This window comes from Dermacentor albipictus, chromosome 1, assembly GCF_038994185.2.
Source record: "Dermacentor albipictus isolate Rhodes 1998 colony chromosome 1, USDA_Dalb.pri_finalv2, whole genome shotgun sequence".
Lineage (NCBI taxonomy): Eukaryota > Metazoa > Arthropoda > Arachnida > Ixodida > Ixodidae > Dermacentor > Dermacentor albipictus.
In genome coordinates, this window is record NC_091821.1 from 9,160,859 (window position 1) to 9,178,135 (window position 17,277).

The 17,277-nt window shown below is 46.2% G+C and overlaps 1 protein-coding gene across 2 annotated transcripts in view; it reads left to right on the forward strand.

The window, feature by feature from the left end:
• LOC139060104 (pappalysin-1-like) overlaps window positions 1–17,277 on the forward strand; it is an 83,382-nt gene that overhangs the window by 38,693 nt on the left and 27,412 nt on the right. For both annotated transcript variants that reach the window (XM_070538943.1, XM_070538934.1), the window contains exons 4-9: window positions 3,117–3,508; window positions 4,395–4,524; window positions 5,087–5,361; window positions 10,332–10,477; window positions 10,551–10,841; window positions 13,529–13,831. In XM_070538943.1, the coding sequence (XP_070395044.1) occupies window positions 3,117–3,508; window positions 4,395–4,524; window positions 5,087–5,361; window positions 10,332–10,477; window positions 10,551–10,841; window positions 13,529–13,831 (1,537 nt within the window). The remainder of the gene's footprint in view (window positions 1–3,116; window positions 3,509–4,394; window positions 4,525–5,086; window positions 5,362–10,331; window positions 10,478–10,550; window positions 10,842–13,528; window positions 13,832–17,277) is intronic.

Here is a 17,277-nt window from a genome sequence, read left to right on the forward strand (position 1 = left end):
TAGCTTTCTTTTCCCAATCTTTGACGTTACTAAGTCACATTTCTTTTCCTACTTGCCCGACTTTGGATGACCTGTCTGGTCTTGGTGTCTAGCGGAGAGAGTGCGGATAAAGAGACGCAATGGAAGAAGACAACTAGTCACCGAAGGGCTGCATGATTGGTTTTCGCGAACACTGACGTCACATACAACTCAGATGAGGAGGCACGCGTGCTAGGGAGGAGAAGGATAGGTAGCAGTCGTATGGCGCGAGCAATGTGCCACAGCAGAGTGGCCACAGCGCCCGCTCGGTGCGCATGCTATGCTTGTAGGTAGCATGTTCAGTCACTTCCCACTCTGGCGGAAAGAAAACAGCACCAGTTCTTTGCACTCCTTCTAAGTTCTATAAGTATACATAAAACTAAGTATAGTGGCTGAGTCTCAGAGTGTAATCACTGCAATCACAAGATGCAGAGCCTGCGCAACGGAGCCATACACAAATTGAAAATTGGATTTCATGCTATCTGAGCACATCTCAGAACATTTTCATAAGGCACAGTGATGTGATTACTGAGCCAATTGCGCAAAACTGAGCTAAAAGGTGAAACCTGCTACATACTGCTATATTTGGGCAATACGTAATTTGCGCCGAGTCTGGGCCCTTGACGTCGGCTTTTTTTTTTCGGAGAAAGATCTAGAATCGGTCGTTCCGTCTGCAGTGCTAGTTGTGGCCGCTTGGTGTCTGCAGCTTGCCATAGTCGTAAGTATAATTACAATTCGTGCCACAGTTGAAGAAGATGCCGTCGCCATTGCCGACCGTCTAAATCGAACTAACAGCTCGGCTTCGAAGACGTGTATCTCGACACCACGTCTCGCAAACGGGGTCGCCAGCATCGAGACGCGCGCCCTGCCGCGAACTGCGTTGCCGTTCACATCGCGAAGCGAGCGCGTGCGTGCAACATTTACGCATATTCAAAAGATTGGCAAAACGCGAAAACGGGCAAGCTTGCACAAAGCTTCGCGTAATGACACTGAGGCGCGCAAATCGTCGTTCCACAAGTTTAATTACAATGTCGTTAGACCATGACGATCGTTGTGCCCCCCGCGCAAGCCAATGACATAAGTGCTGTACCAACACGGTTTAGTTTCGCGAAAGAATCCGTTTGTGTTTTACGTGATGTCCATGCGAAAATGCAAGTTTTGTTCAACGTGCACGAATGATAAGTGCTCGCGGTCATATTGGGCGAAATCGTACAAAACTGTACATGCGCAACTAATCAAAGACAACTAAAAAAGTGTGGCTACAGAATGACATGCGCTATTCAAGATGAGTGCATCTATGGCCGGTTACGTAGCCGAGTACTGCGATAATGAGAGAACTTGACGTTTAATGCTAGTGTGCGGGTGAAAGACGTTTGGATTTCTGAAAGACGTTTCGATTTCTATAGAAATCAAAGCGTCTTTCACTTTTCTTTCGAGTGGCTACCGCAACCGCCTAGTATTGTATCCAAACGAATCTATAGGCGCAAAAGCACGCATCTTGAAAAAAGAAGCGCTAACAAAACAAAGAATCGTAAGGACACAGGTCCTCTTCGTCCTTGTCCTTTTAGCGCTGTTTTGTCAAGTATCAATATGCATCAATGTTCACGAACAGCCCAAGTTGCCCACCGGCCGGTAAAAGCACAGAGCTCAGATATGCTAACAGGAACATGCGAGCGCGTGGCCTTCGTTACCTGAAGTACCGGCTCATGATAACCACTTCCGTTATTGGCAAAGGCACACGCATGCGCCGTGCTAGCCGGACAGATGCAATGGGCGTGCAACACACCCTAGTCGATAACGCTAGCGCGTATCACAAGATGGTGCTGCAGGCATCGAAGACTCCGCACTTGCGAATTCCTGGTAGCATGTCTTATCTCTAACAAAACCATTTCGCGACGTCGCTTTCTTTCTTTCTTTCTTTCTTTCTTTCTTTCTTTCTTTCTTTCTTTCTTTCTTTCTTTCTTTCTTTCTTTCTTTCTTTCTTTCTTTCTTTCTTTCTTTCTTCGATTCTTGATTCATTCATTCTTTTTCTAATGTTGAGTTGCGATTGTGGGATAGCTATGCATTTACGTTGCATCTGTACGATCTGCGGAAATCTTTGATTGCAGAGCTTGACTTTCTTAACGGATGCGCGACAAAGCACCTCCAGTTCAACGAACGTTTGTGCAGTGGAATAACGGGGACACGTCAATGCAGGGAGTCCAAACTATTTCTTTTACTGTATCAGTTTTCCAGCTTGTAAAAGCTGAGAGTTATGCGGAAAGTGTGAACTTTTCATCAAAAATTATCAAACCGTAATGCGATATGATTGGCCAAGTCCAGGAAAAACTAGTATTTAATTGTTTTGTAGATTAGAAAAATAATACTTGGTACAATTACAGGTTTTCTAAGGTGGAAGTTCTGTAATTTGAGAGTTATTTGCATTACGTTGAGAGTGACTAGTAAGGTGTATGTATTCGATTACAATACCGTTTTTTATTTCCCAACAAATGTGAATATTCCTCCTTATGATGTTAAGAACAGTACATGTAGTACAGTTTAAATATTAGACAAATGGCCACATTCTTCATTCCACCCGCCGCAGTGGCCTGTGGAATTCTGCTATGGAGAAGAGCATGGGGTCGCGCTATCGAATCTCGGCTGCGATAACCAGGTCCCAGCGGGTGTGGAACACTCATGTACTTATATGAATGGCATTGGGAAAGTGTTTGTGCAAAATGAAACATGGGGTCATGGGACTAATAAACTTAGGCTTCTCCACGGGAAAATGAACAGCAATAAGCGAGCTTCATCCTCTGGGATATCCTATATACAAGCGTGTGTATGCGCATGTGCACGTACCGGTTCTTATCGGAAAACATGCCAGTACTGCTCCTACTAAACTAAACATTTGTGTGGAAAAAATGTGTGCCTGAAAACTCACCCGAAAGGTTGATTTGCTGCTCCAAAGAGACGCTTTAGCTGCTCCTAAAGGTGATTAAAAGTGGCTTCGACCAATCACACCACTGCGTGAAGAAGCTATCGCTTGACTTGGGCAATTATCCCCCAATATTTCCCGCTCAAATGTGTTCTCTCCTCCTCCTCTTCCTTTCCTCCAGGTGGCCGTGAGCAGCAAGCAGAAGGGCAGTATGTTCCAAAAGTCTGGATCATCTTGTCGCAGTCTGTCGCTAGGCGGGACCCGCAGCCGCCATTATCGGGGCCTAGTGGACCGGATGCGCATCTGGGGCCGTGGCCTACATCAGGCACAGGTGCACCGCGACCTTTGGCAGCCGGAGGACCCGCAGGGGGCCCTAATCGTGGACAACTTCGAATCTCTGGACCAGTGGGAGTGGACCAGCGGCGCGGCCCACTTGGTGCAAACCCCTATGCCAGGACGCCTCGAGGGCATCCAGCTGCAGCCGGCTCCTTGCGGCTTCACCGTATGCGACGACCCTGACATGGTTCTCAGCTATCAGCGCCACTGGAGCCTCAGGGCACCTAAGAGACTCAGGTGCGTCTCCCGCGCCTCCTCAGCGCGTTCACGTCCATGTATGTATCTTGTCGTTACGGTTCTTTTCTTCGCGTTCCTCTGGATCTAAGAGTAATTAACGCAGTTATTCCCTCGTGTGCCTCATCTCTTGAAATCTGGAGTGTGTTTTCCAAAGGTTACTATGTGTATGTGCATAGGAGTATTGCTAGGAACACAACCTCTCAAATGCTCTGGGGTACTTTAATGAGTTTAATTTGGAAGAAACCTATTTAAAATGTTGCAAAACCTTGTGAATTTTTCCGTGAAACAGATTGAAAAGCGAGTACGTTAAAGCAGGACCTCCTTTAGTCACAAAGAATGTTCTCCCCTAATGTACTGTATCTTTATTCGTGGTGATTTATTTCGCAGGTTGCAAAACAAATCAGCACAACTTGGAATGAACGTATTGCTGTTTTTTTGTTTTTGTTGTTGTTATTGTTATTGTTCTTGCTGTTTTTCTTGTTGTTCAGGGCTGTTTGTGACTAAGAACCTCGAAGTAATATTTCATCAATGAGCTGTAATTAGCTCCCAATAAATTAGAAAAAAAGTAGGAGATATGACACTGGAAAATAATTTGCGCAATTTATGCTCACAAGTATTTTCATAAGTATTCCTACAGAGTACTCTGTGTAGGTAGCCTGATTTGTACCACAGGCGACACTATACCAGTACGATGATCTTTCGGCTCTTGATCTTGACCTTGATAGCTTGGAGGTAAAGTTCTTAGCAAATTTACTGCTCGTAAAACTATTTCATATCTCGTGTAGGACAGGGTACAGAGGTGATGCTGACGTCCTGAAATAAATATAGGAGAGCATGGTAACCGCTCAGGCCTCATGACTCTTGGGGGTTGGCTTCCGTGTTTCAGGTACAGGGTTGTCAACGTCAAGAACTCGGACGGATCTAATCCAACTGTAACTGAAGAGCAGATTCAGAGGCAGCATCTAGCTCTAAACAGAGCTTTTGAGCCATACAACATAACTTGGGAACTAACACAGGTGAGAGTGTAAATTCCATTCTTTTTTTTTTACGTTGTGAGTAATAGCCGCTAGTGCAAACCCTTGACCAGTTTGCCGTGTCATGGGTGCATGAAGGGCATATTGTATAAATTTGTGGGTGGGTTTATTTACAAACGTTCCAAACCTTCTGCAGCAATCGCTGTATTCATTGAACGCGATTGGCTGATGACAATACAGATGTGCTTTCGTCGTACTTTCACGATGGCGACGCGCAAATTACCACCCTGTTCTACTAGTCACACAAAATATTCAAAATAATTCACCAGCAACATTAACTAGCCTCCTGCCCACAACTTCTGGGATTTTTCGCAACATCGCGCCGTAGGAGCCATCATGTGCCAGTAGGGAAATCATTTTGTATTTTAACAATTAGAGATCGCTTCGTTCTCTAGACACGGCATGCCAATCGAGCGAGTGATTAGAGACGCCGGTTTTTCGAGACACTCGCACACCGCTACACTCCTACTAAACTTGAGGTTCGTGACTGACACCGACGCCAGACCCATTTCTGTCACACATTCAGCACTACACGTGTTTGCAGGCGTCAGTGCTGAACAGCTCCTTACGACGAAGGCAGGTAACCCTAGGGTGCCCATCTTACAATCTGGGCGATGGCATCTGCAACCCAGATTGTCAACTTGTGGCCGGCGACGGGGGTGACTGCGACCCGCCCTTGGAGTCATGTGACCCCACCATGGTAGGCGATGGCATTTGCCACAAGGCGTGCAATCAGGCTGTCAACAGCTGGGACGGTGGAGACTGCTGCCTCTCGAGCGACAACAACGGAAACTGCTTGGACCCGGCATCGCCAAACCGGTGGGCAGCTATTTCGAACGTATAGCAAAACAAATCTTGAGCTACGCGATTGTGCAGTGTCCTTTACTCAAGAAAAAAAAAGTAAATGTCTTCTCTGTTTCACTAGATATAACAGCAATGACCTTCTTGCGTACGGCGCCTGCTTACTTTCACCAAGAAAAACACGTTTCGTCGTACGCTCAATGCTTATCCTTACAATCCTTTACTTTCTTTGGTTTTGTTGTTGAAGGCGCAGTTGTATGACTGGACATTAATAAAGGGAAATCAGACATCCACCGGTTAGTAGCAATTGCTACATAGGAAACCCATACGGGTTCCTCGAAAGGAAAGCCTCAGAGTTGAAGAAAAATTCGTCCTGGTCCGGGACATTGGTTACCGCACCACTCTTTTCAAATGCAGTCGCAGTATTCACCTGATCTGGTCGCACCGCGCCATGCGCAGATACGACGCGGCTCTTGCCGGCATGGTATCACGTGCCCCACGACGTGACCCCGTTCCCGACACCGCACATGTTGTAATACGCGATATCTCCTGTCATGCATGCGCAGACGCGCACGCAATTAAGAAAGAGAATACGAATCCCTTTGAGAAAAAAACAGTCACTTCAGCCTGCGGGCAGCCACCTAGGCTTTCACACTTTCTTTGCGCGATCTCACAGCTCTCAGGGTCCTGACAAACACTTTTGCTCGACACTTTAGCTGCTCCGATATCAGTCTGTAACCCTTTTTATTTCCATTATAAATTAGCCCGTATCTGGTTGGTTTATGGGTGTTTTTTTTAGAAAACACTTCGGTCGTTCTTGTTGCTTCATTTTGTTTTAGTGTTGCTACTATTGATAAATTTATATCATGTGGTGTGCGAGCAGGGCCCCAACAAGTAATCTCGCCTAGTTATAGCTCATAATTCGACCCTCTATTCTTTCTTTTTTTTTCTTTTTTTGGTGAAGGAGGTGCTACCTTCTATTGTTTATTAATAATGTACTATGGATAGGCTCATTGCTTTCGGAAATAGTTATTTGCTAATTACTGTGCAACCATCTGTGCATTTATTTATCTTACATGTGCACGGTAATGTGGCAAATTAGGGCCCGTATTCCCCAAAATATCTTATGATAGAATGGTTTGTAAGCGCAAATGCTAGTCAATCACGATGCTAAACATATTAGAAAATGCGACCAATCAACGGCAAAGAGCACTTACGCAAGAAGAGCTTTGTCAATTCGACCCAAGTTGTGTCGAAGCGCACAAAGCATAGGAACGTTCGTGGAAGGGAAAAATTGTCACTTTTCTGTACTTCGAAACTTTCTTTTTCAGAAACCCAGGGTTTCCTTTGTAGCTTCATGCTACAGTGGAGTGGATGACGAATTGTGAATTTCATATACAGAGTGCGTCCCAGCTAACTTGGACCAAGGTTTTGAAAAAAACCTATGCGTTCTTCAGAACAGAAATCGCGTGGATGTTGTTAGCATTTATCTAAACTTACACTGCCATTTTGTTGCTCGTCTTTTTTTTCGTAATTAGTCGAGATAAATTAATTAACTTCTTTAATATACCTTGAAACGTTCAGACGTCCATAGGAAAGTTGTGGAATTTCACAAATATTGCCCAATCCAGGCACTTCCAACAATATAGACTTAGCGTGGCCGTTTTTATGCGGGAAGAACGAAAGCCCACGGAGTTTAAAAAATACCACGTGACAGCGCACTCTGCGCCCGAATGCGCCGCGATTACAGCGCTTTCATGAGTGATTTGTAAAAACATCGCCAGCGCCGCGCGTTCCCTTCACTTACGAGAAAGGGCTTCAAACCATACTCGGCTCTAACATTACCGGCAGCGGCTGGCGACGGCGCTCCGAAAAAACGCTTCGTCAGCAGCCGCTCTCGCCTGTCGCCGAAGAACGCGCCATCATCAGCGGTTTATTCCGATATGACGAGAAGAGCAATTTTTTTTCAGCGTTCAAGTCGATGCGGAATAGAACAAATACACGCTAAACATGCATCATACATCTGGAACATGTGCGAGGGAGAGCATCATTTGTTACAACGCCGCCTTTCTTCCAAGCTGTACGAGCGGCTAGATGCATGTGAGCTCGACTGTCCATTACTGTCGTGCCGCGCAACCGTTTCGAAGAATTTGTTCGCAGTGCCTGAAGGAAGCCGCATACTCAAACGAGCAGAAGGTGAACATGGTCTTAGCCTTGGGAGCGGCACGGGGCGACAAGAGGAAAGCTGCCTAGGTATACCGAAATTGGCAGTGTAGGGGAAGACCTAGCACAAACACAATTATGAGGAGTTACTTGGCGCTGAAAGAAACAGGTAGCTTCAGGAAGACGTGGCACAGAAAGCGGACCATCAGTGAAGGGGCTCAAGGAGACATTTTGGCTTTCATGACTGCAAACCCTCATTCTAACGTGCGTGATGTGAGTGGTGAGGTTGGCATTCCAAAGTCTTCAGTGTCAAGAGTTCTTAGGAAGGCTCAAATGCATCCGTATCACCTCCAACAGCATCAAAAGCTGCAAGAAAGAGACTTTCAATGGCGGCTTGATTTCTCAAATTAGATCCTTGTGAACAGTGACGAAATACTGGATTTTGTTGACAAAGTGCTCTGGACCAGATGAGGCAACCTTCTCCAGAAATTCTCAACTCAACATCCATAATGCGCATTACTGGAGCGATACGAACCCGCATTGGGTGGCGCAGACCAGACACTAGTACAAATGGTCGTTCAGTGTGTGGTGCGGTATCTTTGACGGAAAAATAATAGGCCCCATATTTTTTTACCACATGCTCACTGTTGAGCGGTACGTGAACGACATCTTGGAAGGCCCAGGCAAAGATTTTCGCTGTGATCTTCCTCTTGCGTTTTGAAAGCGAACTTGGTAGCAGCACCTACGGTGCGCCAGCTCACAGCAGCAGCCTTGCCCGAGCCTCGCTTGTACAAGCCTTCAAACGCAAGTGTATCGGGCGGCATGGACCAGTAGCACTGCAAGGTCACCGATTGACACCTCTTGACTTCTTCTTGTGGGGACATGTGAAAGACCGAGTGTACCGTAAACCTACAACTACACCAGAAGCGCTAAAGGCAGAGATTGCTGAGGCCTGCAGCGAGATACCGTCTTGCGTCATCAAAAAAGCTACATCGGACGTGATGAAAGGTAGCAATACTGCATTATGGCAGATGGCGACTTGTTCGAACACATTCTTTAGACACACATCACAGCGAATAAATCTCTACAGCCCTTATCCAAGGAAAAAGCCATCTGTGTGAAACTTATGTACGACGTCGAAAAGGCACGTAAGTAATATGAAATTACAAATTACCTGCCTACAAGGAATGGACAGGAAGCTAAATAGCAACCTTCCGTGTCAGTTTACAATTCTTCCTTTTGTGACAACCAGCGTAATTCACACGACTTTGTCAAGTTTGTTATAATGCGTGTTTGCTTGTTGGGGTCTTGCTCCCAAATTCGAACTCATGAGCTTGTCAGTTTTCCTCCGCATGCATTCTGCTAGCGTGAGAGTGCAATTATCGCCGCAGAAACAGGAGCCGCGCTGTATTTCAACTGCCGCCCGAACCCACTGGCATTTATCTCGGAACCAAGCACAACGCGAAGCTCTGTCGTGAGCAGCACGAAAGGCACGAAGTGAGCGATGTTTTTTACAAAGCACGGTTGAGAGCGCTGTAATCATGGCGCATTCGAGCGCACAGAGCGCGCTGTCACGTGGTATTTTCAAAACTCCGTGGGTTTTCGTTTTTCCCGATTAAGAACGGCCACACTAATACCCCTGTCAAGCGGGCAAGTTAAGTGCACTTACGGCGAGTGCACTCGGTTTTTAAGTGCACTTTCCCAAATCTTAACGTCGCAGCGGAGTGTACTCTCAGGTGAGCGCACTCAAGTCGGAGTGCGTTCACGGAACGCACTTTGCTGGTCGAGTGCGTAGCCTCGCCGCCAACGCTTTCAACGACGCAAAATGTAATGCATAGAAAAAGGACACAGAAGTTCATTTCAGTTATTGAGCAGCTTTTAACAATATAATTTGTGTTTAGCGAGAAGCGAAACAGCACAATGAAGAAAGGAATTTATCATGCACGCAACTAACGGCCCCAGAATGATGCGGCACTGCGGCGCCGCCATGTTCATTCAGTTCGTGTTTATTTTGGTGTGAAAGCGCGCTGACCATGCCGGTCGTGCTTTGAGCCGTGTGCGTGGCATTTTGCAGTGTAGCTAAATATCGAACTCGCCGTCTTTGCTCATACATACTCGCTCATATTCTGTTCTAGCAGGATCAACTGTCGCCTCGCCGCACGCCGCCATGTTGTTTTGGATTTGCTAGGCATTCGTCTTGGCCAGCATTGACTTGCAACAGATTTATAATAAAAACGTCTTCGTTTTTTGTTGAGACAAATAGATGAAGTTTGTTTTTATATATAATTCTACTTAAAACAATCTCTTTTTAGCAGCTTTCTCTTGTTAATTTACATCTTTAAAAACGCGCTCTTAGTCTGTCACTTTTTTATATTTTTACTGGGAGTACACTCTGTTTTCCCGCTAAGAAGCGCGTTGCCTAAAGTGTGACTCAAGGTCCCGAAGTGCACTCCCAGTAAGTGCACTTAACTTGCCCGCTTGACAGGGGTATGAGTCTATCTCATTGAAAGTGCCTGGGTTGGGCAATATTTGTGGAGCTCCACAACTCTCCTATTGACGCGTGAACGTTTCAAGCTATATTTAAAAGGTTAATTAATTTATCTCGGCTAATTACCCAAAAAATGACGAGCCACAAAATGGTACTGTAAGTTTAGATAAACGTTAACAACATCCACGTGATTTCTGTTCTGAAGAACGCATAGGTATTATCAAAACCTTGGTCCAAGTTAGCTGGGGCACCCTATACGTTCCTTTGTCTTTAATTGAAATTAGGGCTTTCGCTCTCTCTTCAATCACCTAATGACTTTTTTTTCGTTTTCTCGCAGATCTTACATCGATGTGAAAGAGTACAAAGAATTGCTTGGCCTGAATAACACCATGCATATAAACGTTCTGTTTGCACACTGGACAGACAAGGAAATTATTGGAATTGCTACTTTCCCTTGGGACAAGGATGTGTTTGCTGTTCTAGGTGAGTTTGTTTTTCTGCACATTTTTTTTTTTCAGTGAACGATGTCAGTAGCTCGCGAACCTGGAAAACGCAGGTGGCATCGTGGTGCAGCCAGAGCAGTTCGGACGCCCCGGCAGCTTGCACACGCTGGTGCACGAGCTGGGACACGTGCTGGGCTTGTGGCACGTACACCGCGGAGTGTCCGAAGTGGAGTGCCACGACCAGTGCCTCGAGGTCCACGCCTCGCTGCTCACCGGAGACCTGTGCGCCGACACGCGGCCCACACCTCAGAACTACGTGTGCCAGGACCCGCCAGCCGCCGCGGCGCGTTGCGGGCTTCCCCGCTTCACGGATACCCCGTTTCACAACTACATGGGCTACGCCGGTATGGTCGCCCTCTTTCTTGGCCGCCGCCACCTTCTGGGGACCTACGCGTCTCCAATAACGTAACGGTAACTCCTACCGTGTGAGGTGGCCAGGTTTGAGGTAGAGAGATGCAAAAACTACACGTGGATGCCGACGCCACCTTGAAGTTCCTGTACTGCGCTGCTTGGCATTATAATTCGGGCACCAGCGCACCAGGGTGTCATGGATTTTCACAGCTTCCAGTCGGGCCTAGTTAGTCATTTATCGGTAGAGAAGCATCGCATTCAATTCTGAAGGAACCAAACACTAAACGCAGCAAGCTTTGAAAACGTTTTCCTCTGTAAAAATGGTGGGAATGTGAGAAAATACTATAGAATTCGTGACGTCACACTGACGTAGCGACGCTGAGGTCAGTTCGGTTCGAAATTCAGAAAAAGGAAGTGTGGCCTTCATTTTCTTACGAAACAACAAACTTTTTTTTTTCCATAGGATGAATTGAAATAGTGTTTTCCATGGATATTTAACTAGTTTAGATTGATGTATCGCTGCTCTTTTGTGTGCCTTTAGTACTTGTTGCGTATTATACGGGGGTGTGACAATGTAGAATCGAAAAGTGATGCGACGCAATATTGATTTATTTAATGATCATTACGATCCCTAAGATATGTCGAAGTGGGAGTACGCGGATTAAATTTTGGCACAAAAGTGAAATCCTAATCAATGTTATACAATTAGCTTTCGATTTTATAATATATGTCTGTTTTGCCATGAGCAGAAGTTTCCTAAGCAACAAGCGAAGCCTGAAAGCGACCCGCCGTGGTTACTTAGTGGCCATGGTGTTGGGGTGCTAAACGTGACTTCGGGGGATGGAATCCCGACAACGGTGGCCTAATTTCGGTGGGTGCTAAATACGAAAACACTCATGTACCTAGATTTAGGTGCACGTTAAAGTACCCGGTCCAAATCTTGAGAGTCCCTCACTATACGGCGTGCCTCATAATGAAATCTAGTTTTGGCGCTGAAAACCCCATAATTTAATTTTTTTTTAAGCTTGAAAGCCAAGAGGCGATGCCACCTTGATATTCCTACGCCAGCGACCAGTGATGCGAACTACTTTACAACAGTGGCTCTAGTTTTATTGATCGCTTCTCAATACTAAAGAATTTCATTCCGCTTTAAAGGAACAATGGTTCAGCTTGTCAAAAAAAAAAAATCCTGCCATTCGCGATGAGGATGAACCTTTGTGGAGGATGGCTCATGGGCCTACACGGGTCGTGGGAGTCGGGCCAAATGAGTGAAAATGAAGAAGAATCCGCGACGTCACTTTAACTCATGAGACTAACTGCTTACGACCACAACACCAACATCAATAATAGGGCCTTGGCATTGGTAGCTTGATGAATATGTTCAATTTCCGAAAAAAACGTCCTACACTATCATATGTTTCATTTTTATTTTTTTTTTCTGTTTTTTGTGTTTACATATGCTCGACATTTCCAACGCTTGATTAGCTGGGTTAGTTGGAATTGGCGGCAAATTGGTCGTTCTTTTTTTTTTTCATGTGGTCATGCGGTAATTGTAGAAAGCGCACCTCAGAATTGCGAACATGGCCGCGTGCAGTTCAAAAGTTGGTCGCAAGTCGCATGCTGCCCGTGGGCTGCATGATGCGCAGCTCTGCATTAAACCGTAGCCCCGATTGATCGAATTGTCCCACGCATGTTGTTTGGGAGACTACTCGCGATATTTGTATCTCGAGACCCAATGATAATCGCGTTTGCAATCGCACTAGGTGCTGTGTGTAAGAAAAAATGTTCGCCAATTAATTCAGATGAAAAGGAAAAAATGCCTCAAAAACGAAGATAATTGATTATGACGGGTGTTCAAAAAAGTTTGTATTATCGGCACAATAAATTTGGATCAGGCTAACACGATAAGCATCAGAATAAGAGCACGTTTTCGTGCACGCAATTCACGACGAGCTGGCGGTGGTGTACGCTGAGAATTTTCCAAGCTTATGACGACACCCTTGTGAAATGGCACCAGGCAATTTCAATCGCCGAACAAATCCCGACGACAAATAACAGAATGACCAACCGTCGCTCGATGAGCCCTCAAATTTATGCGCAAGTACAGGCTCTATAGTGCTTGCTGACCGGCGAATAACTGTTGAACAAACACTAAAAAATTATGGGGTTTTATGTGCCAAAACCACTTTCTGATTATGAGGAATGCCGTTGTTTAAGACTCCGAAAATTTTGACCGCTTGGGGTTCTTAGACGTGCACCTAAATCTGAGTACACGGGTGTTTTCGCCTCCATCGAAATGCGGACGCCGTGGCCGAGATTTGATCCCGCGAGCTCAGCAACTCAACACCATAGCCACTCAGCAACCACGGAGGGTTAACAAACATTCCTGCAGGTTAATGTGAATGCGTACTCAGAATAAACTCCCACTTGAACCTCAGCGCTTAATCTCTGCTACTCCGTAGCAATAATACAAACTTTATGCCTCCGCTTCGACTCTAAGGTATCACACTTTCAATTGCACTGAAATTTGAGTAATTTGTACTTGTTGCTAAAGAAAAGGCGGGAGGCGTCGCCGAGGCGTTCTGATCGCCGAATGAAGAAAAATAGAAAGCAGAGGAATGTGAGAAAAAAAATTCCTCCCGCCTCAAATGTCCTCAAATGCTGGTTTTCGTGCGCGCAGACGACACATGCACGAAAACGTTCAGCGCCCAGCAGGCGGCACGCATGCACTGCTTCGCGGACCTGATGTACGGCGCCTGGCAGCGGACAGAGCAGGCGTTCCGGCCAGGTCAGCCGCCCCTGGCGCCTGCACCCGTGGCCGTCGACGGTGGCAGCGTCACCCTGTCCTGGGTCCCACCGGCAGCCAGTGTGCAGAGGGGCGAGTGTGCAGCCTGCGACGACAACCGCTCCCTGACGCAGTTCGCTTGGCGGACCGCCGACAGCGCCGGCCCTAGGGACTCCTGGGAGGCTCGGCAAGCCACCGGTGCGCGCCCCTCGGGCTGGCCTTAACCGGAGCTAGATTGAGACGTCTCGGCGTTCGAACTACTATTCATCCTGCGCTGGCGCGCAGTATGTTTCCGCGCGATTTATTTCCACGGACGCACAAACCCGTAGATAAGATAGAGATAAAAAAGAAGAACTCAACTGAGGGCATTGACTGATGTTTCATTGCTCTAACCTACACGAGGAATTGCATTGCTGTTACAGTTAAACTTGTTCTGCACTGATTATGGAGGCATATTGTTTAAAAAACAAAGTAAAGCATGTGAAATAACAGTTCAATATGGAGCAAGTCTGATGCCATTAATCTCGAAAAAGGTGCTAGTTTCAAAATTTGTTCCAAGCGAATGTGCCTTGTGAACCCACCGGCTTGAATTCGCAAATTGCAGCGTATGCTCCTAAAGCGGTTAGCTTCAAAATTGTTTAGCAGAATTAGTTATTAGGAAATAGTGCATTTCTACTTCTTGTACATGTACTATCCACCTTTTCAAGTAATCCAGGTGAAATAGCAGAATTGTATTATCTTGCACAGCCGCTTTTAAACGATGTTAAGATAAAAAAATAAATATAAACGCCGTGTATAGGAGATATGACAGGTACCATATGTCTTGATTATGTAATAATGGACGCTACGGTTGATTCAACTATAATCGCATTCATAGAGGGCATTCGTATAACGCTGAAACATGCGTGTTCTCACTTGTCGGCAATTAATGCGTATTATTCAGTCAGTCACATGATGACGTAAGTTCGTCGCGATAATACGGCACACGCAGTTTATAAGCACGGACCCAGACCTTAAGACCCGAAGTGATATGGAGTAACAACGTACCTTCTTGTACGTGTCTATGTTTACATGCTTAGGCAATGGCCTGTGCATGTAAATCTCTGCACAGGTTCCATGCAAAGCGTATCTAGGCGCGTGTTTATCCCAGATCATTCGTGAGCGCTCTCTTCTGTGCAATAAGAGACTTTGTGAGGGGAAGTTCACTTTCGTAAAGTACTTTCCATTTTACACAAAATATATTCCATGCTGGAAGTATGCAAATAAACAAGTAATGTCTTCTGGCATCCAATCCTGCCCTTTCGATTCTGCAACAGGCTCTCAAGAGATCACAGTATGAGAATAGCGCTTGCCTGCTTGTTCATACACGCTACGATGCCTCGCAGAGCCATGGGCCGTTGACGGTTAGGATGATCATACAGACTGGGATACATACCGCAAAAAATGACACAGGGACAAGCAGGAACACAGGACGAGCGCTATAAATGTTCCTGCTTGTCCCTGTGTCATATAAGTGTTCCTGCTTGTCCCTGTGTCATTTATTGCGCTATGTATCCCAGTCTGTGTGTATCCCACCAACACGCCCAAACTTCTTCCCTGCTATAGGATGATCCCTCTAATAATAATGGAAGAGTCCTGTAGCAGGACACTTGTGTGGCAGATTGGTCATATAGTTGAAAACATTTCACCTAGAGTATATGCACCGAAGTCAAATCAGAAGCGAGCGCAGGCAAGTCAGGCAGTCAAGAGTAGAAATATGTATCTCAAACGTATCGAAAGTAATTCAAATGTAGTTAAAACTGAGCAAAGCGTGATCGGACGCAAGTAATGCGTCAACAAACACACCGCAACAGGTCCCTGTGACAGAGTGCGCGTGAATTTATGGTGAATTTCTCGCTAAATTATTTGACAGCGTCGTAGTTCTGTTAAGATGCAGAATTTTTTATTGCTGCTTTATTGCAGCTGAAGGTTCATCGCGTATTTTTGAACTTGGAATAAAACCATGGGGCCCTATAACGTAAAACTATTCCAATATGTTTTTATTCCAATCTCCTGACGTCAAATTTGCGTAACCACCAACGCAAGCACTGGGCGGTCACCTGCAGGGTTGTCTGAACAGACCAATCAAACGCTCTCCTCGTTCATGGGAGGTCACTTTTGTTTGCTTGAAAAACGAATAACATTGCCTATACTGAGCGGCTTATCGTATCTAATTGGCTGACAAGAGGCGAGGAGAACGCTCAAGTGGAGAGGGATTCGATGGGGCCGAGCCACTGCACTGAAAGTCGACAACCGGATGAAGAGGTTGGTGCCGGCGTCTACGATTTATCGGCTTTCCCTTACTTAGCTTGCGGTGGGTGGTCGAAAATCGCGGCGGCATGCAACGGAAGCTCAAGAATGACGCTAAAATGGACCCTCAGCAAAGAAGAGTTGGCAGAATGAGGGAGTAAACGTGCCGAAAGTGCTCGAAAACGTTACATGGCCACGCAAGAAGCTTTATTATACTCAAACACACCCATGCTCTCCGGCAGGTGCGAGTAGCCAGCGTCTGGGTGATCGGCGGCAGCCATCTTGTATTCCTTTCGGAGTGGGGCAGCCTGCGGCTATTCAGAAGAAAATTCAGTTTTGTTCGGCATATTAATGCATCTTTATCGCGTACACGTCACTTTGACGCGGTGAGTTCTTGCGGTTTTGTGACGTCGCGTGACAGGCAGGTGAAGTGGGTGCAGCCCGAAAAGTTTTTACCAATAGCCGAGGGCTAATGGCGAAAAGAGGTCGAATCAGAAATAATGTTTTTCTTTTTTCTGTCAGATCATGCATAATCAGTGTGTACACATCATATCAGATGGGGAGGTATCGCGGTTTTCGTGACGTCGCGTGACAGACAGGTGAAGTGGGGGTGGTCGAAAAAAGTTTTTGACCAATCGTGGAGGGCTGATACCAGAATTGGAATAGAAAAGTTTGGTATAGTTTTACGTTATAGCGCCCATGGTTACTGAAATGGCAATGTTTTTTTTTTTTTACTCCATAGCCTGTCAGTCGCATAACAGGGCTCTCCCGCACCATATCCAAGCTGTATGCTCTTTAACCTCTTTGAAGGATTTAAGAGTATTGTAGCTTTACGAGCTGGCGAAATACAAGTCTTCTATTTCTCTACGCAGTATAAGTAACCGCTCCGCCGAGTTAGGCGTTTTTTTCTTTTTCTCTCGCCCATGAGTAAAAAGATATGTGCAAATTAAACGCTTTGACTTTTCTTTTAGAACACAACTTAGGCGCCCGTTCGTGCGGCCAGCGGCGGGGGCGTCGGTGGCGTAACTGAGCGAACGAGCACAGCGAAAGATGAAAGAGCGAACGCGAAGCAGGATATAAAATACGCGAACCGCGAACGCCGGCGACCAATGAGAGCGGCCACTTCAGTGACGTGCGCGCGGGAAATTGGCTTCATGCGGACCCGCCCTACCGCTCGATGCGTACCAGTTAAGGCTTACTCTCACTAGGCCGACCCGACACCGATTTCGGTCTGCCGACTGTTGGCGACAGGAATTTTTCCTTCGTGACGGCGCCTCTGTCCCACTGTACCGACGCCGACAATATATCCACGGTTGGCGGAGATCTTGGCGTCGGTACAATGTGAGAGAGGCGCC